The sequence below is a fragment of the Drosophila innubila genome (assembly GCF_004354385.1).
Source record: "Drosophila innubila isolate TH190305 chromosome 2L unlocalized genomic scaffold, UK_Dinn_1.0 4_B_2L, whole genome shotgun sequence".
NCBI classification, from domain to species: Eukaryota; Metazoa; Arthropoda; class Insecta; order Diptera; family Drosophilidae; genus Drosophila; species Drosophila innubila.
In genome coordinates this window covers 1,338,584-1,363,252 of record NW_022995372.1, presented here as the reverse complement: position 1 = coordinate 1,363,252, position 24,669 = coordinate 1,338,584, and the positions used below count along the sequence as shown (strand labels likewise).

Genomic DNA, 24,669 nt, shown 5'->3' with positions numbered 1-24,669 from the left:
GTTTTATTTTTATTATTTTTTTTTTATAATAAAAATTAAATTTGAAAAAAATTTAATGGTTTTTTTATAATAATATAAATATAAATATTATTTTATTATTATATATATTTTCAGAATACTGCATTCAAAAAAAAGTATATTTAACCATATAAGGTTCCATTTTTTTAAACTCAAAAAGTGCATTTCTCTGATATGTTTATCAAATACACTTTAATTTCAAAAAAACAATTTTGCTTAGCAAGCTTTTCCTGTTGACACACTGTTGCCCTTACAATATTCTCCTTATATTAAATAAATTGTGCAGGTTTAAACACTAAATAAAAATTCCAAATTTGTTGCTGAAATAATATTTAAACAACCGCGAAAATGGTGAAATTGAATAAGTTTTGTTTCTGTATTCCGTTGAAATGGGGAAATCCCATTATAGTCGTCATTGATTCTTTACTATTCGTGATTGGAATGGCTGCATTAGCTTTTGGTATGTTTTTAAATTTGTATTCCCTTAAATAATTTATTTCTATAGCTAATTTTGACCATATTAAACAGAATGGAAACAAGTAAAAAACGTGAATCTGCCGTATATTATTTTAATCTTAATGAATAACTCCATACTCCATTTAGTTGGAGGATTATTGTTACTAGTCTCAATATTATGGGTGGTAAGCATCAAATAGGTCTAAAATCCCAATCAAGAATAATTTGAAATCTTCGTCATCTACAGAAAAGCAGAGAATTAGTAATTTGCTATGCCTTCTCCGGATGCTGGCGACTTGTAACCTTTGCCAGCATTATCGTCTGTGGATTTGTAAATTGGTGGATCTATGTCGTTATAGCATTTATCATCAATTTCAGTTTGTATCTTTAACCACAATTTTTTCTATTTTTATACTGATTTCGTTTCTGCTCACAGTCTTTGGAATTTATTTTATGGTCTGTGTCTTCTTTTGGCACGCTGAAGTTGAAGAACAGAATTAAAATTATGCCGAGTCTAACAAATTATAGAAATATGTTACAAATGAAATTGATCAAGTGTGCCATATTTATTGATATGTCAAGCAAGCTTTGCACATCCAGAAATTTTTCATTTCTATTTTATTTATCAAATAAATTGTGTACGTGTGAACATCAAATAAAAATTCCAAATTTGTTGCTGAAATAATTTATATACAACTACTAAAATGGTGAAAATGCAAAAGTTCTGTTTCATAATTCCTCTCAAATGGGGAAATCCTATTATTGTTATCATCGATACATTATTGTTCGTGCTTGGAATGGCGGCATTAGCTTTTGGTATGTTTATTTATTCCCATATTATAATTTATTCATATTTATAACCTTGAACATAACAGAATGGAAAAAAGAAAAGGATACGCATCTGGCGTATTTTATGCTACTCTTAATCAATAATTCAATACTCCATTTAGTTGGAGGCATCTTCTTACTAGTATCAGTATTATGGGTGGTAAGTATAAAAGAGTACTCAAACCAAATTAAGATTAACTTGAACTCTCTCTCTCTCTAATCTACAGAAAAGTAAAGAATTAGTGGTTTGCTATGGGTTTTCTGGGTGCTGGCGTCTTCTAACCTTTATAACCATTATCGTCTTTGGATTTGTAAAATGGTGGCTTTATACCGCTTTAATCTTTATACTAATTTTCAGTAAGTATCCTTAACCATGATTCTTTCTACTTTTTTTATACCGTTTCCCATTCTATTTACAGTCTTTGGCCTTTACTTTATGGTCTGTGTATTTTTTTGGCACGCTGAACTAGCAGCTGAAGAATCGAAATAAAAGTGTGCTGAATCAATTTATAGATTAAATAAATAGTCCATATATATATTTTTCAGAGACGGTCCCAAGTCAACTATTTTATGCATTTTTATTTCACTACTACTGAAAGAAGTACGGCTAGTTTAAAATTTGCTCAGTACCCGGGAATGGGTGAGAGAGTTTTAAGATTTAAGACAGTAAGAATTAGAGCAACCAAATTTAGAGTCACTACTTAAGGAACAAATTAAGAGATTCATGCAAATAAACCTTTAGTGAAACTAACACATTGCTACCGAATTTTGTCAAAATCGAATGCAAATTAACCCTTGGCATGAAAACAATTTTCATTTTATCGATATCCAAACTCACAAACTAGCTTTTTCACGACAAATCTCGTGTCGTGCCAATGTAGCCATTTCCCGCCAAATCTGACTTTTTCCGGAAAAATTATTTCTTCGTCAACTCTGTTGATTTTCTCTGACTTTTTCCCAAAGTCCATATTATTTTCTACCAAGCAAGCTTTGCGTATCCAAACACTTTATTCCTTAATATTATTCTATCAAATAAACTGAGAACATTGAAACAAAACAAAATTAAAAAATTTGTTGCTTAAATTAAAATGTACACCGTTAAGAAGTGTTGTTGCTTTCCGCTAAAAAAAGGAGTACTTGCTATAGCCATTATCGAAATTATACTTGGATTGCTTGAATGCGTTTATAATGCTTGTAAGTTATTGATTGCCATCACAATTGATAATATCTTTTGGTAATTGTGAACATAATACATAGTTACTATCAAACTGGAATGGCCCACATGTACTGTATTTGGTGTATGGATTATTCATTTTATTGGATGCATACTTCTAATAGTTTCAATATGGGTGGTAAGTATAAGAAAAGTTGCTCTAAACGAGAGAGCTGCACGAATAAACTTAAAATAACATATTAATATTAGAAGAAGTAAAGAAACGACGAGTCTATAAACATTTTAAAAGATGAAAAATTAAAATTATGCATATAATATGTATTAAATTTGTCGACATTTATTTTTAGATCCTTTACTTAAAAAAATTGCAGGAGTCTATTAAATTTGTCTGTCCCGACATCCAGATCCTAGAGACTATAAGACCTGAAGACACCAAACTTGGAATGCAGGTTCCTCTATATTTCAGGCAGAATAAATTTGTTTATTTTTTTTTTATTGGGCCACTGTATCATATAGCTCCCATAGAAACGATTGGGCGAAAATCAAGTTCAAGTTCGATGAAAAAGATTAAAATTAAAGCAATTACGAGCATTAAATTTCCCTCATTCATTGCAGAGCTTTAGTCTGAACAAATTAAATAAAAACTAACCGAAACTTTATTGTTTTCCAGCAAAAAAGTCCACTACCAATTTGGTATCTGGTAACTAATATTATTCGCATGTTAGCCTATATAGCAGTAGTGGTATGGGGATTTTTTGCTGGACAAATACTCAATTCTGTAGGATTGATCATCGCAATCTGTAAGTATCTTCAACAACAATTCTTTTAATTTTTTTCATGAATCCTTTTTTGCCCACAGTTCTTTTCATTTACTTTTGGATCTGTGTATTTTCTTGGTTTATGGAACTGCGGGACCTTGAAAGTTAGAGCTGCAAGTATCCCGAATCAATGAATATGTTTATTAAAATTTGTCGTGCAAACCTCCATTTTACTACTTGGTCTTAGATCTCCAAAAACTAAAATTTTATAACTGAAAATGAACCTCTATCATACAATTTCGATAAAGATATTTAAGACAAACATTTGAGTCATATTTTGTCTAAACTGAAAATAAATTAGTTCAATAGTAAAACTAATTATTTTGTAATCTTCTATTTGAGAAAATAAACCTGTTAAAAAAATTATCGACCGAATTTTTTTAATTTATTTATATTATTTTGACATGTGTCTGCTGTTCTACCATATAATCTTAAAACCACTAAAAGCACATCACAATTTAATAAAATGCTTAAAAACTATCTTAAGTCACGCAATCAATCAATAAATAAATATAGCAATAAAATAAAATAAAAATTAATTTATGCAAATAAACCAAAAAACAATTAGTGTAAGTAAAAATTGTCTAGTAATAAACTAAATCTTATAATATGGTAACTTTAATTTTTCAAATGTTAATTATAAACATATTTTAGTGACCAGTGCAGTTTACGAGTTGAATTACTAACACGATAATTAAGTTTTTATTAACAAAGGCTTAATTTAAGTGTGGGAACTGCACTTTCTTTATTTTTTTTTTGATGGAGTTTTTAATAATTATAATTAAATCAAAATTAAACACGCGTTAAAGCGGGAGTTGAGTATATCTAACCAATATTTTTTTCTGAAAAAATAATATTTAAAAAAAAATGGGACAACTTAAATGAGTTTTTAATACATTTTGATATTCGATAACTACTGTGCTAGTCTTGATATTAAATATTTATTTTAAGCAAGCTTTGCGCAAATTGTACACATTAAAACAATAAATAAATATTCAAAATCTACCGATAAAATCGTTTTAAAAGGACAATTTAGATGTATACTCTGAAGACATGTTGTACTGTTATTCCGCTAAAATGGGGAATGCTTATTGTATCCATCATCGATACAATAATTGGAGTAGTTATGTACATTGAAGGATTTTGTATGTTACTAAAACGCATCTATTATTTATTGTTTTTCATCATTTTAAACACAATATACAGTTTGGCTCAGTGGTGTGGGAAAATATATATATCCTCTAATTGTGCCACTTATCCATTTTATTGGATGCATACTTCTATTAATTTCAATTTGGTTGGTAAGTTTAAAGTACTTCTACATATCCATATTCAAAAAAGCCTGAAATTATCTCATCCGATAGCAAAAAAGTCCACTAGTAATTTGGTATCTGGTAACTGGAATTATTCGAATAATATTCACTGTACTCCAAGCCGTATATGAATTCATTAAGGATCTCGATTTTTTTATTACACTGTCCATCTTTATTTTTAGTAAGTAAGTTTAATAACAATTCTTTTGAATTTCTCAAAAGATTTTCCTTTCTATTCAAAGTCCTTAGCATATACTTTTGGATCTGTGCCTTCTCTTGGTTTATGGAACTCAGACAACTCGAAAATCAGAACTGAAAATTGCTAAATTAATCAACAGACTGTAATAGTTTAGAGACTCAATATATTTGTTGGAATGTAATAAAATTATTTAAATTGTTATATTAACAAACTAAAAAAATATCGGAAATTGTTTAGAAACATACGAATACTTAGAAGGTTTATATATATTATAAACTTTATTATAACTTGAGCAGAATTATTTAAAAATTTGTGTGATTATAGCATATTAAGCAAGCTCTGCGCATTTAAACAAAAAAATATATATGTATATATTCCAAATTTTTCTGTGAATTAGATAAAATGTATACCCTGCAGAAATGTTGTTGCGTAATTTCGCTAAAATGGGGAATGCTAATTATAGCCATTGTCGATACAGTAGTTGGAGTGCTTTCATACTTTATGGGATATAGTATGTTATTGATACCCATATAAAATGTAATCATTTCTGATAAGGTTGAAAACAATACACAGGAACATCCAGTGATGGCTGGAAACATCCTTTTCCTCTCATAATGCCAATTGTTCATTTTATTGGATGTTTGTTTCTCATAATTTCAATATGGGTGGTAAGTTTGACATAGCCCAATTTAAGTGTTAACTGATACTATCTCCTTTCCTAGCAAAAAAGTCCACTAGTAATTTGTTATCTGATAACTGGTATTATTCGCATGCTATTCTTTTTAATCTTTATTATATTAGTAACGATACTAAATTTTGGATATTGGATTTTATTCGATATTATCATTTTATGTAAATATTATCAAACTATAATACCTCTTAATTTTTTAATTGTTTGCACTTTCAATCCACAGGTATTTTCATTTACTTTTGGATCTGTGTTTTCTCTTGGTTCATTGAGCTGCAACAAACCGATCCCCAGAAATAAAAATAGTCTGATTGAAAACAATCTTAATGGAAATAAACCAATATAATAAAACCAAACACTGTTGTGATTTCCTTAATATTTATTGTACGATACCAAGCAAGCTTTTTAAACAAACATGTGAACATTAAAAACTAAAAGTTTTACGTAATAATATTTCTATAATTTTTTATTGAAAAATAAATTTAAAATTATTGTAACACATTTGTATAAATATTATCGTTTTAAATATTGAATATTATGTATATTTTAATTTGTTTATTTATTATGAATATAAAACTAAACGAGTTGATTTATTAACATAATAATTTTAGTTTATTTAATTTAGATAAATTTGTAAAGCTAAAAGCTTAATATAGATGTGGGAAGTGTGCTATATATTATCATTACGGAGGGGATTTTGTATGATCATAAAGCAAATCATATTCGAAAGCGTGTTAAATGATCTTACGAGCATTTAAGCCATTATATTTGTGTTGCAACATGGACAAACAACAGCAATAACTTGGTCAAGCCCTTGAGGTACTAATCCTATTTTGAAGCAATGAAACAAAAATAATAAAAACACTTTTATGAGCCAACTCAAAAGAAGAAGACGAAGAAGAAGAAAGGGAGTTGCAAGTTGCAACAAACAACAAATTATTAACGACATTTTAAATACAACGCCTTTTGGATGCCGAGAGAGCGAAAGGGTTCAAGGGTTGATGAGAAGAAAGAGGAAAAGGAGCAGGAGGAGGAGGAAGACTCCTTGCCGTGGCATGCAACATGCAGCATGAAGACAACGGCGACAAGCAAAGACGCGACGCCTTTTAATGAGATTTGTCTGCTCCGAGAGTTACATGAAAAACTCGTGTTTCTTTTGCATTTAAGCGTTTTAAGGACACGCAGCCACAAAACCCAAAGATAAAAAACCAAAAAACCCAAGTCACTTGTTGGCCAACGTGTGGCATTAACAAGTGTGTGGCAGCCTGAAAGCAACTCAGTTTCTGCTTTATATTTTATGCCCCAACTTGGGCTGTAAAAATTTAAAATTACTTTTGCAGCTCTCGCATGTTACACTCAGAAAATTTCTATATTTTCTATATTTACGAAAATCGCCTTAAAATTAGAATTGCCGTAAAATTAAGAAACAGTTTTCTAATTTGGAGAATTAAGGCAAATTTTCTAAAACTTTAATTATTCTTCAATTGAAGGCGATTTCCTTTTACTTTTACTGCTCACATGTCTTTCGCTTTTAAAAACTGACAGCAAAAAATTAAAAAGTTTATATAGCTTCAAAAAGAATTTAAAATAAAAAACTAAAAGCCAAATAAAAAAAATTAAATATAGCAATTTTTTTGAAATTTTAATTTTTACTTAATGCAAAAACTAAATATGTTAAAAAATAAAATCATATTTAAACAAAATGGTAAAACCAAAGTGTAAATATCAGTGTATGGAAATATTTTCTATTATTTGCAAATTTTTTTCTCTATATTTTTAGAATTTTTTTTATGAATTTTTGGACGATTTTCCTAATGTTGGTGTAAAAATCGACTGTTTTAGGCGGATTGTACGGTTAGTTTTTGTGAGTGTACAGTAAACACTGATCCCAGTGCCCTACCGCATTTGAAAGCTGAGACAATAATTGCACAGTGAAAATTACAATCGAGCATTTTTATTGACTCAGGGCCCCAAAAAATATCAAGAAATAAGAAGTTGCCTGACACGGATCTGTGGATCATGCACTCGATGAAAGTGCGTGTGGATTATGGGGATCTCAACTGAAGAATGCAACTGCAACTTGAACAGAGACTGGGACTGGAACTCAGATTCAGACTGAGACTTTAGTATCATGTGCACCCGCGGCGTTTAGTTGCTTGTTGTTTTGTTATTTGTTGCAAATGAAAGTTTTTTCTTACTCGTACATCTTTTTTATGGATGCATTCAGGATATTATGTCCAGACTCCCAAAACATGACAGTCAAAATTGTGGTAAACAATTTTCTAAAAACCACCCAGGAGAGAAAGACTTTCTTTACCATCTTCATCGACGTATGCAAGGTTGTTAACAAAAAATTTGTTAATTAAGTTTGTGAGAGGACTTGTCTACTGCTAGACTAGAAAGACTTTCATCATAAGACATAAATCTTTGTATATGAGATTGTTAATGATTTTGTATTAATTAAAAGATGGAAGATTCTTCAACAGCTTCAAGAAAACAAATAAATATAAATGCAAAACTTTTAAGATTTTCATTTAATAAGTTTATTATTTGAATTTTTAAATAAATTTTATTTTCATTTTTTTTAATAGAAATCAATGCTTATATATTATTTGTTTGATTCTCATTTTCGTGTATAAAATCATGTAAAATTCAACATCAAATTTTACTTGTAAAGTTGCTCAATCAAAGGTTCTACTAACTTCAAACTGTCATTACTTTATCAAAACCAAACCGATTTTCAAGCGGAGTCCCACTTTGATCATAGTTTGGCCTCCAAATTCATTCTGCATTTAAATTTAGATAGTTTTGTAAAAAAAAATATTTTCCTCTAGATCATGGGTGCGATGCTAAGGGTCCCCCCTTTGATATTTTGAAAATTAAAAATTTTAAATCTCAAGTTTTTACTTTTATTCAACTCCTTATATCATAATTAGTATAAAACAACACTTTAAATTTGATTTTGAGATGTTTTATTTTTCTGTAAAAAATCATGTAAAATTCAACAAAAATTTCTACTTGTAAAGTTGCTAAGTCAACGGTTCGACCAACTTCAAACTGTCATAAGTTTGTCAAAACTGAACCGATTTTCAAACGTTTTGCATTTAAACTTCATTAATTTGGTAAGAAAAATATTTCGCAAAAAATTTCTAGTTGCGATTTCAGTGAAAATGTTAAATCTGAAGTTTTCACTATTAATCAATTTTTTATATCATAATTAGAAAATAAAAACTTGAAACATGATTCTAAGACCTATATTTTCATGTATTTTTCAAAAATTCAAAATTATTAAGCACATGTTTCATCTTAAAATTAATTTATAAAATCTAATAAGATTTCAAATATCTTGTCTGCTATTTTGTTTAATTAAGACCCAATGAGAAGAGTTGTCAACAGTTGCAGAAGGAGCTTCAATGAACATGTTGCTGCTTGATTTAATGTTGCTGCAAACGAAAAACTAATTAACTTGCACAGCGGTTTGAGGCATGCCACACCTGTGGGTGGTCCAACCTGGCATCCGAAGAAAAAAAGCAGGAAAATTAGTTAACAAGATCATTAAATCTTTGTTAACCATCGCATCGAGCGTCGTCTGCTCCATTAGAGTCAGAGAGACAGAGAGCTGGTTGCCACAACGGTGCGATAAGATAAGAGCGCACCCAGAAGAGCATACGAGTACCTGCCTCATGCCTCTTGCCTCATGGATATGCAACATTCGTACCGGGGCACAGTACGTGGTCAGTCAGTCGAGTGGACGTCGCGACGTTGCACATGTTTATCTATTAATTTATGCTGGTGGTTTTGTGGATTTGGGCCGTCAAGATAGCGTGTATTGCCCTGCAACTGAGCCTGGAACTGGACCTCAACCTGAAACTGAACCTGCATCTCAAACTTGACTTCTGCCTGCTTCCTGGGAATCTCAAATCTGCACAGCAGTGGGCAAAACAGGGACAAACATTTGATAAGCCCGCTAATTAAGTTAAATGTTCGCCTGTGTGGGCTGTGCAACAATTTTCCAAGTACTCGGTGCAATTGGCATAGGTTTCCCTATTTAATCTCAATTTCGAAAGAAAGGAATTATCAAAGAGTACAAAAAATTAAATTACATTAAAAGAATCGTAAATAGACAAAATTCAAGCAATAAGAAAATTAATTTAGAAAAACGTATATAGTGCAAAATATAAGACAAATCTATTTAATAAATTTTGACACTCATTTCAACTCCTACGAATTTCTAATACACTTTGAAATATTAAAAAAAAAAAAGTATGAAAAAATTTTAGGTATAAATGTAGAAGAAAAGATGTTAATAAGTAGTAAAAAATTAAAAAAATAATTAAATTTAAATTATCTTAATTAAAGATAATATTTATTGACTATTTTGACAAGATGTACAAATATTTAGGTGAAACTTCTGAACATTTTTAAAAAATAGTACAATACATTTTTATTTGTTATTGTGCCTAGTTTCTTTATAAAATGTTTTCTGAATGCTAATTTGTTTGCTTTATAAACCAAATTTCTGAATCTTAGTTTTTAAGTTACAAATATCATAAAATCGTCTCTTTACATTGAAATAATAAAAACTATGGAATTCAATTATTTGTCTTGTTATTTTTTCCATCTATTTTTTATTGTTATTGATTAATTTTGTGCTAATTTTTGTGGGTTTCTCTATCCTGTTTTTTTAATCTATACTGACTAGCACAGGTTTTCCTGCATTTTCTTTAGGCTAGGTCCAAGATTTATGGTTGCATCAGTAACACCTTTTTTTATCTGACAACACAACACTGAAAGTGTTTTGTGGTTTTGTTGTTGTTGTTTTACAGACTGCCACTTGAGTTTCCCTATGTTGTTTTTAATTGCACACATGGCGCATGCGTGTGGCATCTAAATTTAGACTTGTGGATTGTAACCCTCTTGGTCCATTCAATCAACAGGCGGCACTTTTGGGGCAACACTTAAGAGAGTCGATTTTTAAGAGTCGATGTAACAAGCGCCAAGCGAAACCAAATGGAAATGAAACAAGCAAATCAGGTAAAGAGCACATTGTTTAAGAGTACCAACAGCTTAACTCTTTTACTCTTCAGCTTTTATTGTTATTTGCCGTCTACATTCCTTTGACAAATTTCGTAGCTCATTATGAAAATCAACCCTGCTACCTGTGACGTCAGTTGTCAAGTCACGTCAATTTGCACGTGTTGAGTCCTCCCTTCAAAAAATACCTGTGAGTGGGTCGATCCATTAAATCCATCCGTGCACCTGATGATGAACAAAATAGCCTTTTTATGGGCGAGGTAAAAACATCGTTTTGCTCCTTTTTGTGAAACACATCGATGAAAATGTTAAATTCGTATTTCGATTAAATATATGTATGTCAAAATCTACATAATCGATAACCATTTAGATAAATAATAGACAGCTCTCCAGTGTTGGCTAAACTTTAGGAAGGTTAGCAGTTTTTGGTGAGAAAGCCAGGAGAAATAGATTAAAAAATATCATACTTATTACAGCAGTTTCAATATTTGTTGATAATAATTTCAATATTTATATAGAGATCGCCACCCTACAAATAAACTCCATTATTAAATTTTCTACATCCTATATTTTGTAAAATTCATTATTAGTATAAGTGTTAAAGACATTAATTTTACGATTCAAAGCTCAAGATATATATAAAATATCAAATCTTTCGCCTGATAGTAAATTTCAAATGTTCTTAACAATCGATCTTTGAAAATAGCTATAAAATGGATAAGTTGCCAATAGTGCAGCACTCCTATTTTATTTTTAGGTAATTTTGGCAGCTCTGGTTCATTTCTTAGTGCAATTGTAGTGCTGTAAATGGCATGCAAATCGATTACCCAGCACTGTAATCGATAAGTTCTAATTTTGCAGCATCAACTTTCGCCACAACACGTGTTTTGTGCATTTAGCAAAAAATTCAGCAAATCTTGTGTTTTAATTATTATTATTTTATTAAAGTCCTAACTCAGCACGCAAAGAGCAGAAAGAAGTAAGAGCGCATTGCAATGTTGCTGCTTTAAATCAAATTAATCTGTCTCTTAATTCCAGCAAGTCAAGCGCAAGAGCGCTGCCAATGTTGTAGTTAGCTGATCTTGGAGGCGCACGCTCTCCCTATCTCTCTCTTAAATTGGAGCTGGCACACTAAAGCAAACATAACGGCATTTAACAGCAGCGCTGTTGTTGTTGCGGCGGCGTCGTTAGCGATTGGTGCAAGTGTACGCGCTCCGCAGTACATAAAACATATATAAACGAGCAAGAACCGGTTTAAGCGCGCGCCGTTGCGATTGGCCGCAGCGCATGCTATCACCCACACACACACGCACAGAGAGAGAGAGAGAGGGTCAACGCTTACGCTCTCTCGCTGCCTGCGCACGCTCTCTTGTGCTCTCGATGCCTGCGCGCAGCGCTGAGCCGCGTTTGCCTTGCTGCCTATAAAAGGCGCTGCCAGCGACGTCTTGTTTCAGTTCTTCTCTCTCGTTCATTGCAGCAGCAGCGCAAACAAATTGCAGTTTATCGTTCAGTTTCGTTAAGTTGAGTTTTGAAGTGCGCAACGCGATGTTTATGTGAAGACAAAGTGACAATAAAACAACAACAATATATAGAGAATATTGAGAAGCAAGCAAATAATAATAAACAATTAACAAAATGCATACAGTGGAGCATATGCTAGTGGAAAAGAACTACAGCAAGTGTCCTTTGAAGAAGCGACCGGTTAATTATCAGTTTGAAGCCGAGCCGCAGGATTTGTGCCTGAAAAAGCAGCAGCATGAGGCAGCAGCAGAATCAGCAGTAACAACGATAACAACAGCGACAACAACAACAACAAAGGCGGCAGAGGACGAGCTGATCAATGTGAGCGATTGCTGCGAGGACGAAGGCGTCGATGTGGATGACGAACAGATGGAATTGGAATTGGAGCACGATGAGGATATGGAGGACGATGAGGATGATGTGGATTGTGTGAATGTGGAAGCTGATCCCAAGCAGACACAAGCTGCCGCTTTGGCCGCTGCCGCTGCTGTGGCCGCCTCTGCCGCTGCCTCTGCCGCCGCGGTGGTAGTGCCCACGCCCACATATCCCAACTATGGCGCGCTACAGTGGAACTTCCCTATGACGCACTATACGGCCGAATTCTATCGCACCATCAATCAGCCGCATTTGAGCGCTGCAGCCGCTGCTGCCGCAGTCGCCGCCTCTGCCGAGCTGCTGTCGCCGAGCTCGCCATCGGATTCGTTGGGTTCGCTGTCGCCGCCGCCGCATCATTATCTGCACGGACGCGCCAGTTCCGTGTCGCCGCCAATGCGCTCCGAGATGATCCACCGACCGCAGCTGGGAGTGCGTCACCAGCAGCAGAGTTTTCTGCCGTATCCCACATATCCTGCGGCATACACTGCCCTGGGTTATCCGCACCATCATCAACAGCAGCATCTGCATCATGCGCCCATTTCACCCGCTTACTCCGAGAGCTCCTATTACTCCATGCGCAGCTTGACACCCGAATCCGCTGGCAGTTGCTGCTCCGTTCCCGAGGATCTGTCGCTGAAGCACAAACAAAATGTCAGCCAGACACAACAACAACAACAACAAGCGCCTGCTGTCTGCTCCTTGCCAGCTGTCAGCTCTACCGCCGCCTCCTCCATCACTTCCTCCGCCTCCGTCACTTCCTCCTCCTCCGCCGCTTCGAAGAAGGACAAATCCGCGCCGCCGCGTTATCAGTGCAACGATTGCCAGAAATCCTACTCCACATTCTCCGGCCTCACCAAACATCAGCAGTTCCATTGTCCCGCCGCGGAGGGTAATCAGGTGAAGAAATCCTTCAGCTGCAAGGATTGCGACAAGACCTACGTCTCATTGGGGGCACTCAAGATGCACATACGCACACACACCCTGCCCTGCAAGTGCAACATGTGCGGCAAGGCCTTCTCCCGTCCCTGGTTGCTGCAGGGACACATACGCACCCACACCGGAGAGAAGCCCTTCAGTTGCCAGCACTGTCATCGCGCCTTTGCCGATCGCTCCAACCTTCGGGCTCATCTGCAGACCCATTCGGACATTAAAAAGTATTCCTGTGGCAACTGCTCCAAGACATTCTCGCGCATGTCGCTGCTGACGAAGCACAACGAGGGCGGCTGTCCGGGAGGCAGTGGTACCACCTCCACCTCCAGCTCCAGTTCCGGCTCCAGCGCAACAGGCTCCAACTCGGAGCTATCCTACGGCGGCTATCCCGAGCCATAGGCTCATTCAAATAGACCAGAAAACCAGAAGTTGTACACAAGCCATGTTCCACCAAAAATTAGTTCCTAAATAGCTCGAGAAAACTTGACAAAACAAAAGCAACTTAAAAACACCCAAGACACACACACAACACACACACACACCCAGTGAAGGAATTCTTAATTTCTTAATTTAAGCATTTTTTATTTTAATTTTTTTTCTTATTTTCTAGTCAGCATTTTCTTTGCCAGAGAAAAGTAAAAAAAACGCAAAAAAAAAATTGAATTAATTTGTTAATTTTCCACTATTATTATTATGATTTTTCTTTTTTAACCACAACTTTATATATACATATAGTGTGTGTGTGTGTGTCATGATCCTAAACCGAACTATATTGTAAAGTATTTGCAAGTGTCCTGTACATAATGTATTACGCCCCGGCGTCTAACTTTAGCGACTCTAAAGAGCACCCTGTATAACTACTATATACTACTGTAAAGCTACAAACGACAGAGAAACCTTCTATATTATAGATGTACTATATTTGTATCTCCTTTTATCATAGTATTTTAGATCGTAATGCTATATATATATATTATATATATTTTTGATATACCAGATGAAACTTTTTGCATACATTGAAAATGTTCTATACATATAAATTTTGATATGAAAATGTTTTATATTTTTAAGTAATTTATTAAACGGCATAAAGAATGAACAAAGCCGCAACAAATACAAAAACACTGAAAAAAAAACCAATCTTTCTATTTGCACTGCGAGTATTTTGAATTTCAGGGAAATCTACTTGGAAAATGAACAAAGAGGACATTTACAGGAGTATCATGTATAACGAGGAAACCCGAATAAATGGAATCTCAAGAAAAAAGAAAAATTTGATTTCAAACTATTTTGAACAATTTCATGCTATGTTTAATTTTAGAGATTTTTTATTTGTTATTAGACTTTTTAAAGGTTTTTTAATTGTTTCATAATGTAACTGGAAGAACAGGAAGCTACAAAAAAAATAATTTGAGAGAATCTTTCTATCTGAAGGGAGACAAGGTGATACAGGCAATTCTTATAGTTCTCAATTACATAAGCGGGCATAATTTTTAGCTCAAGTTTATTAAAAAATCAAATAAAAATTGGAAAATATTCATGCGATTTCAAAAGTCTAGTAAAGGTAATTCTAATATATTTCTCATAAGAAAACGGACAGTATTTCTTAATGGAACTGTAATTAAAATTGTATACACTCTCTTTCAATTGGAAGTGAAATTGGATCGGGGATATTTGCCTTCCCAATGGACTGTCGAGCGATACACAATTAACTTTTTAGGTCATGCTCCTCTTTCGTAAGTTTCGTACGGATTTCAAATAAATATTAACAAACTCAACGATCGATCGTTGAATCGTTCGATCGGTTGATCGCTCCGAAGCTCGCACAGAGTCAATCAACCAATCGCGACATTTTATTGCCTTTTTGCCAGAGATCCAAACATTGAACGTTTATTTTTTTTTATATGCAACGCGGCTCATAAATTATATTTAAATTTCAGTGCACGTACTCAAGCGTACAATGTGAGTGTGATTGGATGAGGAGGGGTGTAGGGACAGGCAAGAGGGTAGGGTAGGCAGGCAGGTAGTCACAAAATGGCAGTCACTAAATCAAATGGAAACACATGCACACACTCACACACACACACACGATCGAATAGATCCGCCAGGTATTGCTTAGAGAGCTCCATCAACGTCTTATTAAACATAAACCTATTTTAATGAAAAAGATCAACACAAAATACGCAGATATATTACTTTTCATATGTGGAAAAGCAACAGATCTCAAGCGATCCCCATCCCGATCCAGAGCCATTGATGCGGAAAGAGAAATCAAAAGACGAAGCGTCGCTACACGAGCGACACTATTTCGGTTAAGTAATAGCAACAGTTACAGGTCGAAGCATCTGATACCCTACCATCTCAAAAAGCTAAAGATCGATAGATTTATCAAATTCCTATAAGATGTGATCGTATTAAAACCTCAAACCTCTAAGTTATTTTTATTTTGGAATGATCGATTTTCAGGTGGAAATTATTCTAAACTTGATCTCAAGAATCATCCTGCCTATACCGCATTTGAGTAAAATTTCAAAGTGATCTTGTTCTAGCTCCCATTAAAAGTATCTTTAGAGCCTTACATTGTAAATGAAAAGTACTTGTTAAATAAGATTATATAAAATTTCTTGCAGAAGTGCTGATCTATTTTATAAGCGATTGTTGCTGGTTAATATAATCTTAAAACATGATCTTCATAGCGAAGATTTTCAATATGTTTCTACATAATTTAATTTTTAAGCTGATCTTTCTTCTAACTACTTTTTGGGGAGCTTAAAGTTCTTTGTGAATAATTTTTTTAAGACATGTTAACACTTAAAAGTTAAGCTGCTTCCAGCTAATCTTTTCTCTTATAAATAATTTTTGGTAGTGATCTTATTCTAGCTCTAGCTGATCAATTAATAAACTAAACTTTATGCCTTTATCTGAATACACCACGTGGAAAGTGTATAAAATATGGGTGCGTTCCCCACTGCGAAACAAACTCATTATCGAGATCAATTGATCGCCCAGGCGGAGACCAGGTTAGGCCAAGTCAGGCCATTTCACATATGTGTGAGTGTCTGTGGATCTGCGCCATTCCCGATGCTCCCACTAAAATCCAAAAGGTAAACAAACTGCCACAACAGCAACAACAACAACTAAGACTGGAACTACGACAATTGTTGCCAAATTAGATCATCAGCAGGAGCAGCAACCAGTCTGGAAAGTCAAGTCTTGGAGCTGCTCACGTGTGCAGATCGCTTTTTGAAAAACTCGACGTAAATATATGAAATTAATATGCACGCATTTCGTGGCTCGCCTTCCCTTCCCTTACCCTTCTCCCTTCTCTCTTCCCGCGGTCCAGGTGCAACACTCAGGTTACCAACTCGAAGCTGATCGTGCTCCTGCTTTCTTGCACAAACAATTTGCAAACGATTTCTAATAAGCGTCTTAAATTGTAACAAAATAGACGCGCATTTAGGGCCTTTTGTGGCCTGGCAACTGCCGATAACAAAGACCCAACAACAACAACTACAGTCACAAAAAAAAAAAGAAATAGTCAAAAACATGACAACAAAAAAATAAAAGACAGAGGGTATCAAAAGGTGGCCTGTCTGCCCCTTTATACCCTTCTTGTTAGCACTGTTCGTTTTTGTGTTTTGTTGTGTGCCAAATTTCGCGCTTGATCGGCAAATTTTTACTTAAGCCAATTGGCCAATGGAGTTGGCCAATGATGACTTTTGGCCGTCCATGATGATCGTTGCATATTCAACTGATAGCAGTGAAAACAGTCGAAGAGTTGTGAGGAGTTACTGACTGATCCTCACTGTTTATTATAAGAAGTTCAATTGAAAAATGATGGAATTATGCAAGAGGATCAGCATTTGAGACAATTGTAATTGAGGATCAGCAAGTGATCGTAGGTTTATAAAAGCTATGACTGATGCTCGTTGGTTAACATAAAAAGTTCAATTGAAAAATTATGGAGGTTGTGAATTACCATTGAAACTAAGTAACAGCAAGTGATCGTTGGTTTATAAAAGTTTTGAGGAGCTACTAACTGATCCTCACTGTGTAATGGAAAAAGTACAATTGAAGATAATGGTATAATGTAAAAGGATCAGCATTTGAGATACTTAATATTGCGATCCAGCAAGTGATCGATAGCTTATAAGTTGCTTAGAAAATTCGAAGATCATTAGATGATCCTACCTAGAGAAGTACTCTAACTCTATTCTATAGCAAACTTATTGATAGAGCGATGACATGATGACAAATGTTTTAAACGCTTCTCAATCTACAACTTTCAGTTGCAGGATCAGTATTTTGGAATTTAAGTGATCCAGTGATAGTTTTTCTCTTGACTTTAGCTATAGGAAAACTTCTGATCCAACTTCAGCTTCAAGTCTGGCTCCATTTCCAACTCCAGATCTATGCTCGTAGCTCCCCAGCCAGCGATCGCGCAAAAAAGCACACTTCGTCGTGACAAACAAAATGCTCACGTTTATCGCAGACAAAAGATCTCAATTTTTACGCTAAATTTCATTGGGCTTTTTTTTTGTGCTTTTTTGTTTTTGTCTTCTGTTTGTTGTTGTTGTGGTTGTTGTTTTTTTGTCGCTCTTTGGCAAGTTGCCTGCTTCGTTGGGGCTCCCTCATTTGGGCTGGATCTGCTCTGGATCGATTGTTGGGGGTGCTGGCTGGCGGGGCAGGAGGGGGTGTTTGTAGGGGCAGCCTTTTGTTTGGAAAGTTTTCAGTTTTTGGCTCGTTAAAAAAATTTGAATTTAAAAAAAAGCGCAAACAAAATGACAAACGGCAAAGGGGGTAGGGGTGGTGTGTAGTAGAAGTGGAGCGGGGGGGCTGGTTTAGGGTAGCCAATTGTTGTTGTTTAATCTTTGCATATTCATAAAGCTCGATCTCGATCCATTTTGCGTTGTCGTTTGACTTTTTCTGCTTTATTATGGCACCAAAATCGGTTGTTGTCAGGTTTATCAGTGACATGGCCAATACAGAGGGGGGGTGGGGGTGTCAGTTGCAGGCAGCTGCAGTTGCAAAACATCAGCAAAAGTGATATTAACTTATTGTATTGCCAAACTCCTTTTATTGTTAGAGATTTCCAACTGGAAATTGGTTATGCCAATAAGAATTGCTGCTTATGCCAACTACAAAGTTAATGTAAGCATTTAACAGTGAGTGTGGGAGAGAGCGGGATAAAGAGAGAGAGAGGGAGAGAGCAGCTCGAACTGTAGGCCAAGTGCATTTCACACAAAACGTGCAAATAATAACACCATCTCCATCTGTGCCTAATGATCTTCGCCATGTTGTTGTTGTTCTTGAGACTCACGCACACACACACACACACACACTCATACACACACACACACACACACTCATACACACACACTCATACACACACACTCTTGGCCACTTGCAAGACAATAAAACGCGTTAACTGCTGTTTGCCGGCCCAAGTTTGTCTGTCTTTTTAACCATCTGACAACACGGCCCGCTTCCCCTTTTCACGTGTTTGCCAAACAGTGTTGCCAGCTCAGCTTTTTTCAAGCCAAATCTGTTGTTCTTAATTAAGTTAAAGTCCGAACAAAATCAAAAGCTGCAGAAAGTCTTTTTTTTAACTTTCAAAAAAATTTTTATTTAGTTTTAGCAATTTTAAGGTTTATCAAATCGAAAAAACAATATTTAGATATTTGAGAGCGAAAGATTTTTGAAATAGCGACATTTGCCTTTGCTTGTAAGATATTTTAAGAAATTTATAAAGTATTTTATAAATATAAAAAAAAATTTTAGCCCTCAAAATCGCGAAAGCCATTGCACCCACACTTTTTAAGATAATACATTTCTTATGGTAATTCACGTTATCTGTTAATATATTCTATTATCTCACTAAACCGCAGTAAGATCGGACAAGTAGAACGGAAGTAATAGCTAACCAAATTTATTTAAAATTTAGGCAATAAAAGCACCCAAAAGTATGCAGTAGTTTTTAATGGGTAGTAATTTCTATAAAGTACTTTAATATATATTGTTGGTCGGGATCTCGACTATAGCCTTTCCGACACCTTTTTAGATAAACTTGGCTTTTTTTATTTTCTTCCCTTTAACTAATAGCTTTTTTCTAGTAGACAAAAGTTGCCAACACTGATGCCAATGCCAATATTGCACGCTACGCAGCCATAGTGGCTAACTAATTGGCGAAATAGCAGCAACAACAACAACAACAGCAACAATGGTTCAGCCGCATTGGGTGAAAAGCCGCCAACTAGCCATAGCTAAAGTTAGAGCTAAAGCTAAAGTCAAGCAGGTTGCCTTTGTGTGTGTGTGAAGATGCTATCGTGTTGTTGTTCAGCTCACGCACTAACTATTACACTCTCACAGCTCTCTCTCTCTCTCGCGCCTTTGCTCTCTCGCTTTTCGTTTGGCCAACCAAAGCGACGCACGCTTCCCCCACGAAAAACACTTGCGCTGCTTTGTTGTTGTTGTTGTTTTCGCTTTTCTACTCTCACTAAAAGCTTATCTAATTTGTCAGCGCTTTGATGTGTGCTTGTATTAGTAATAGGTAATTACCCTGCGGTTCGGCTGCTGTTGAGGCATCTCCCAGTGCTAGCCCCATGGCAATTATCTATCTATTTATAATTAAATTTAATCTAAAAAAAAAAAAAAATAAATAATTTTTGCCTTTTAATTAGATATTTTAAGTGGGCGCATGGATAAAGTATTAAAAACAAATGTAAAAGAAAAGTTCCAACAGTTTACTTAAAAATATAACGACATGTCTATCTAGAAAAAAAGTATTTGAGCTTCGGCTTTTTAGTTGTTCTTGCTGCTTCACTCACACAAATTAGCAAAAATTGTCAAAACAAAATGCAGGAAATAAAGAAAAAGTGTTGTTGCCGTGCAGTTGTTGCCATTTTTGTTGTAGTTTTTGTTGCTGTTGTTGTTGCCATTTATGTTGCTGTTGTTGTTGCATTTCGTGCGTTGCACATTTTGTCTTATCTATGAACAATAAGATTTGTTTATGACAATAATTGCAGTGGTTTTATACGTTTACTAGGGGAACTACAAATTAAATGCAGACAAACACAAACGTGTTCTCGTCAATTGTTATCCCTAACCTCACATTTCCCACCTGGACTTTGCTCTCACGTCATTGCATTGACCCCAGTACTCATCAGGAATCTCAATCTCAATTCTCAGATCTAAAAACGAGGTGCACTGAACTCATAACACTAAAAAATTAAGAAAAATGAAACAAAAAAAAAAGACTACATGACATTCGTATGAGAAAGAAGAAGCTGCTCCATTTCCTACAGCTCAAATTACCAAAAAAAAGAAGGAAAAAGGAAAAAAAACTAAGGCAGGAAAAGAACCTGTTCATCGACATGGATTTCCCGCTCTTCCTCCCACACTCACACGTGTGCATGCATAAAATATTTAGAAGAAAAAAAAACAAGCTGAAATCGGAATCTAGCTACCTTACCTAACCTCAAACATGTGAGTTCGGTGGAAGATAGCAGGACGCATGTTGACAGGAGCAAATCAACAATCAATGTACGACAACTTTTCAGAGGTCATGGGAAAAATTCCAGATGAATCGGAAGTAAAACCGTTGCAGGAGGAGGATGGGAATGGGAATGGGGATGGAGCAGAGCGGGGGGGAAGACAGGATATGCGTAGAGCGTGTTTATTTATATCTAATGCCATTTGCCGTTCTCATATTTATGTTAATTTTGTCAAACATAACAGGAGTTTTGATTAATGCAACGCACCTTGGACAGCTGTGTGAGAATCCACAGATCAGACCAGGAGAAGAAAGTGAGGAGAGGGAGGTGAGAGTGAGGGGTTTCTAGTTATATGTACACAGAGCGAAAGAAATAAATATTTCGTACTGAAAATCCCACATTTCATATTTGATATCACACTAAAATTGAAATTATTAAAGTCCGCTATTGAAATTTTTTTTAAGTACTTAAAATAAAATAATATTCAGGCCTGTTTCGGTTTTTGCTTCCTATTTTATCGGGTTTCCCAAAAAATTTAATTTTTCACTTTGCATTTGGGCCAAACATTTTAAAATTATATTTTATCACTTTATTGGACTTAAATTCTCAAATTTTTTCCAGATTGATATAAGAACAGGCTAAGGATTTTCACTTCCGACCAATCTTGCCGAAAGTGAAAACCGATACAGGACTGAGAACAAAATAAAGTATGTAAATTTAAAATTTAATTGATTAAACTTTAATCATTTAAGATTTTACGACTGTTGATATGTAGTTTTAGATTTTAGTGTGAATTTCAAGAAACGCAAATATTTATTTTAAAATTATACGAAGTTGATTCTAGTACAGTATTTTTCTTTCTGTGTAGCACTTCTTGACACTCATTCAGCTGGGGAGGCCACTTAAAATATTTGCTAGAAAAATAACAGACGCTTTAAGCACACACACGCACACACAGAGACACACACATGGAGGCACATGTCCAAATTGATGCCCAGGGGCATTGGCAATGCCTCCGATTGGAGTGACCATATCCAAAAATGGTCTCATTTGCGAACGGTAAATTCAAATTGTTATGATCCGTAAATGTCAAAATTGTAACCAAAGTTTGTCTTTTGCAATTCAAATGTAAGTTTCCCCTTCTTCCTCCCTCTTCCCCCACAGCTTCTTATGATTCATGCCACATGCGGGGGCACTTGTTGTCTTGTTGTTGTGGCATTCAAGGTCCATTATCCAAGTGCGGACCATAAATAACGCCAGCTCAGCCCATTGGCCATTCTTCTCTATTCTTCTCTGCTCACGGGTTTCTCTTTGTGCTTGCTTCTCAACTTTCTTCGTCGATCAAATGAAATGCTCCTTAAGCTTAATTGTCTCTCTTTTTTGTTGTCTCTTCTTCTTTCCCCAATTTTTTTGGCTTCAATTTTATACTCATTTAGCAAAACTGGGGGCGGGGTTGCGGTCATTTGCCCAGAGATATTCAAATGCTATCAAAATATGTTTGCTGTTTGTTACTGCAGCACACAGTGGTTGGAAACTCATTTGTTCGAAGTCAATTCTTGGGAAATTATCTGAGAAAATTTAATAGTAAATGAGGCTCAGTGGAAAATTATACAGGTATTATATTTATAATTTAAAATTTAGATTTGTTAGGTTTGACCCACTTCAAACTTTTATAACATTGTCTAAACTGGACTGAATTTAAAGCGGAATACTCTTATGATCATGATTTTGTTTCTAAATTCATTCTGCATTTAAGCTTAATTAAAAATCTTGGTTGCGATTTCAATGCTAAGGGTCCCCCCTTTGATATTTTGAAAATTGAAAATTATAAATCTCAAGTTTTCACTTTTAATCAACTCTATATATCGTAATTAGTATAAAACAACACTTTAAATTTGATTCTGAGACCTTTTATATTTTTGTAAAAAATCATGTGAAATTTGAAAAAAATTTTGACTTGTAAAGTGGCTAGATCAAAGGTTTGACCAACTTCAAACATTCATAACTTGATAAAAACTTAACCGATTTTCAAGCGGAATCCCACTTTGATCATAGTTTGTCCTCGAAATTCATTCTGCATTCAAAATTAATTAATTTGCTATTAAAAATATTTCCCCTTAAAATCTTGGATTCGGTTTTGGAGCAAAGGGTTCCCCCTTTGAAATTTTGAAAATTGAAATTTTTAAATGTCAAGTTTTCACATTTAATCAACTCCTAATATCGTAATTATTATAACACAACACTTTAAACTTGATTCTGAGACCTTTTATTTTTTGGTAAAAAATCATGTAAAATTTAACAAAAATTTTGTCTTGTAAAGTCGCTTAATCAAAGGTTTGACCAATTTCAATCTGTCATAACTTTATCAAAACTGAACCGATTTTGAAGCGGAACGTCATTTTGATCATTGTTTGGCCTATAGATTCTGCATTCAAATTTAATTAAATTGGTAAAAAAAAATATTTCCCTAAAAATTCTTGGTTGCGATTTTCAATGCTAAGGGTCCCCCCTTTGAAATTTTACAAAAATTAAAATTTTAAATCTCAAACTTTCACTTTTAATCAACTTCGTATATCGTAATTAGTATAATCATACATTTTTTAATATTACTTTATTAATTATTATGATTTCTTTTACAACAGACTTTGCCACACTGTGCGCTGTGCAAATAGCTTCAATATTTACCCTGACTTTGGCTTCATTTCAATCCAGAACAATATAGAAAGAGCTAACCGAATAAAGTAAAATGAAAATCCGGGGGCAAAGCATTCGACATTTATTTTAGATATTATTTCTTCTATTTATTTATTTGTTTTTTTGGTTAGACGTGAAATTGGTTTGTCGATTGTTTATGCATTTTGTAGTCGCACTTGGTCAAAAAGAAATGCCAGAAGAGTGGACGACAAATAGGCGGTCGCATTTGAAATGAAGGTGAATAGAATTCTGGACCAAAAGCAGCACTCCATCATCATAAACAATAATAGAGACCATAACAAACTTTGGGCCCCAAGTGAGCGCGAGCCAAACACAAGTGGAGAACTGGAGAAGATAGAGAGAAAGAGGGGGAGGGGAAGGTGGCACATCAAAAACCGATTTCATTTACTGTGCACCCGTTGGCCATTTGACGTGAATGTGAATCAGTGTCAGGCAGCCGAAAAAAAACAGAAAACAGAAACTAAATAAATGATTTGAATTGTCTTTGCAGATGCAGCTGGGCAACGCATGAGACCAGTGTTGCCAGAGTTTTGGCAGCTAAAATATGCCAGAAATTAAAAAAAGTAAATAAGGTCGAAGAAAAAATCCTTAAAAAAAATAAATTAACTTAATTCACCAAAAAAACCAATTATTTGTGCTCCTACTGTTTCTTTTTTTTTAATTGTAATAACTTTAAACTTTACAAAAATGATAGGTCAGCGTTGCCAGAGGAGTAAAATATGCAAAAAATGAGAAGCAAATTATATAACTAGTGAAAATAAATAAAAATAAAAAATAAATAAAAAAAATTAAAAAGACAGCTTAATTACCCGTAAAAATCAATTCAATGTTGATGCTTTTATTTGATTTTTTTTATTTCATTTCAATATATTTTCTAAATTTGCATTTGATACAAAAAATTAAAAGAAATTCATAAATGGTGAAATCAAAAAATTATTACTAAAAAAAGACCCAACTAAATTTACTTTACTTTTTTCTTAATTACATAAAACTTTTAATTTTTTTAAATCATGTTAGGCTAGTCAGTGTTTTTAATTAGAAAACAAGGTTAAAAATTAAATGAAGTAGAGAATTAAAATGAGAGACAAAGACTTATAAAAAGAAAAG

General features: G+C 34.5%; 2 protein-coding genes and 2 long non-coding RNA genes across 7 annotated transcripts; all 4 read left to right on the top strand.

The window, feature by feature from the left end:
- Positions 1-356: 356 nt before the first annotated feature.
- On the top strand, positions 357-1,865 carry LOC117780039. Its single transcript, XR_004617053.1, has 7 exons — positions 357-478; positions 547-659; positions 722-851; positions 911-1,290; positions 1,350-1,462; positions 1,530-1,659; positions 1,722-1,865. It is a non-coding gene; the product is annotated as an uncharacterized LOC117780039 (long non-coding RNA).
- Positions 1,866-2,351: 486 nt separating this feature from the next.
- LOC117780038 lies at positions 2,352-3,632 on the top strand. The gene is made up of 4 exons (XM_034616409.1): positions 2,352-2,496; positions 2,560-2,654; positions 3,147-3,276; positions 3,336-3,632. The coding sequence occupies exons 1-4, from the start codon at positions 2,391-2,393 to the stop codon at positions 3,401-3,403; spliced, it is 399 nt and encodes a 132-aa protein (XP_034472300.1). The 5' UTR covers positions 2,352-2,390; the 3' UTR covers positions 3,404-3,632.
- A 666-nt stretch (positions 3,633-4,298) lies between these two features.
- On the top strand, positions 4,299-24,646 carry LOC117780040. Of its 4 annotated transcripts, XR_004617055.1 has the most exons (5): positions 4,299-4,439; positions 4,501-4,595; positions 4,659-4,788; positions 4,850-4,948; positions 24,633-24,646. It is a non-coding gene; the product is annotated as an uncharacterized LOC117780040 (long non-coding RNA). The 4 variants fall into 4 exon arrangements; XR_004617057.1 differs by lacking the exon at positions 24,633-24,646 and having other exon boundaries at positions 4,501-4,591; positions 4,850-5,003; XR_004617056.1 differs by lacking the exon at positions 24,633-24,646 and having other exon boundaries at positions 4,659-4,792; positions 4,850-5,002.
- LOC117780034 (protein escargot) lies at positions 11,989-14,281 on the top strand. Its single transcript, XM_034616403.1, has one exon. It carries the CDS (start codon positions 12,164-12,166, stop codon positions 13,751-13,753), a length of 1,590 nt encoding a protein of 529 aa, XP_034472294.1. The 5' UTR covers positions 11,989-12,163; the 3' UTR covers positions 13,754-14,281.
- Positions 24,647-24,669: the final 23 nt, after the last annotated feature.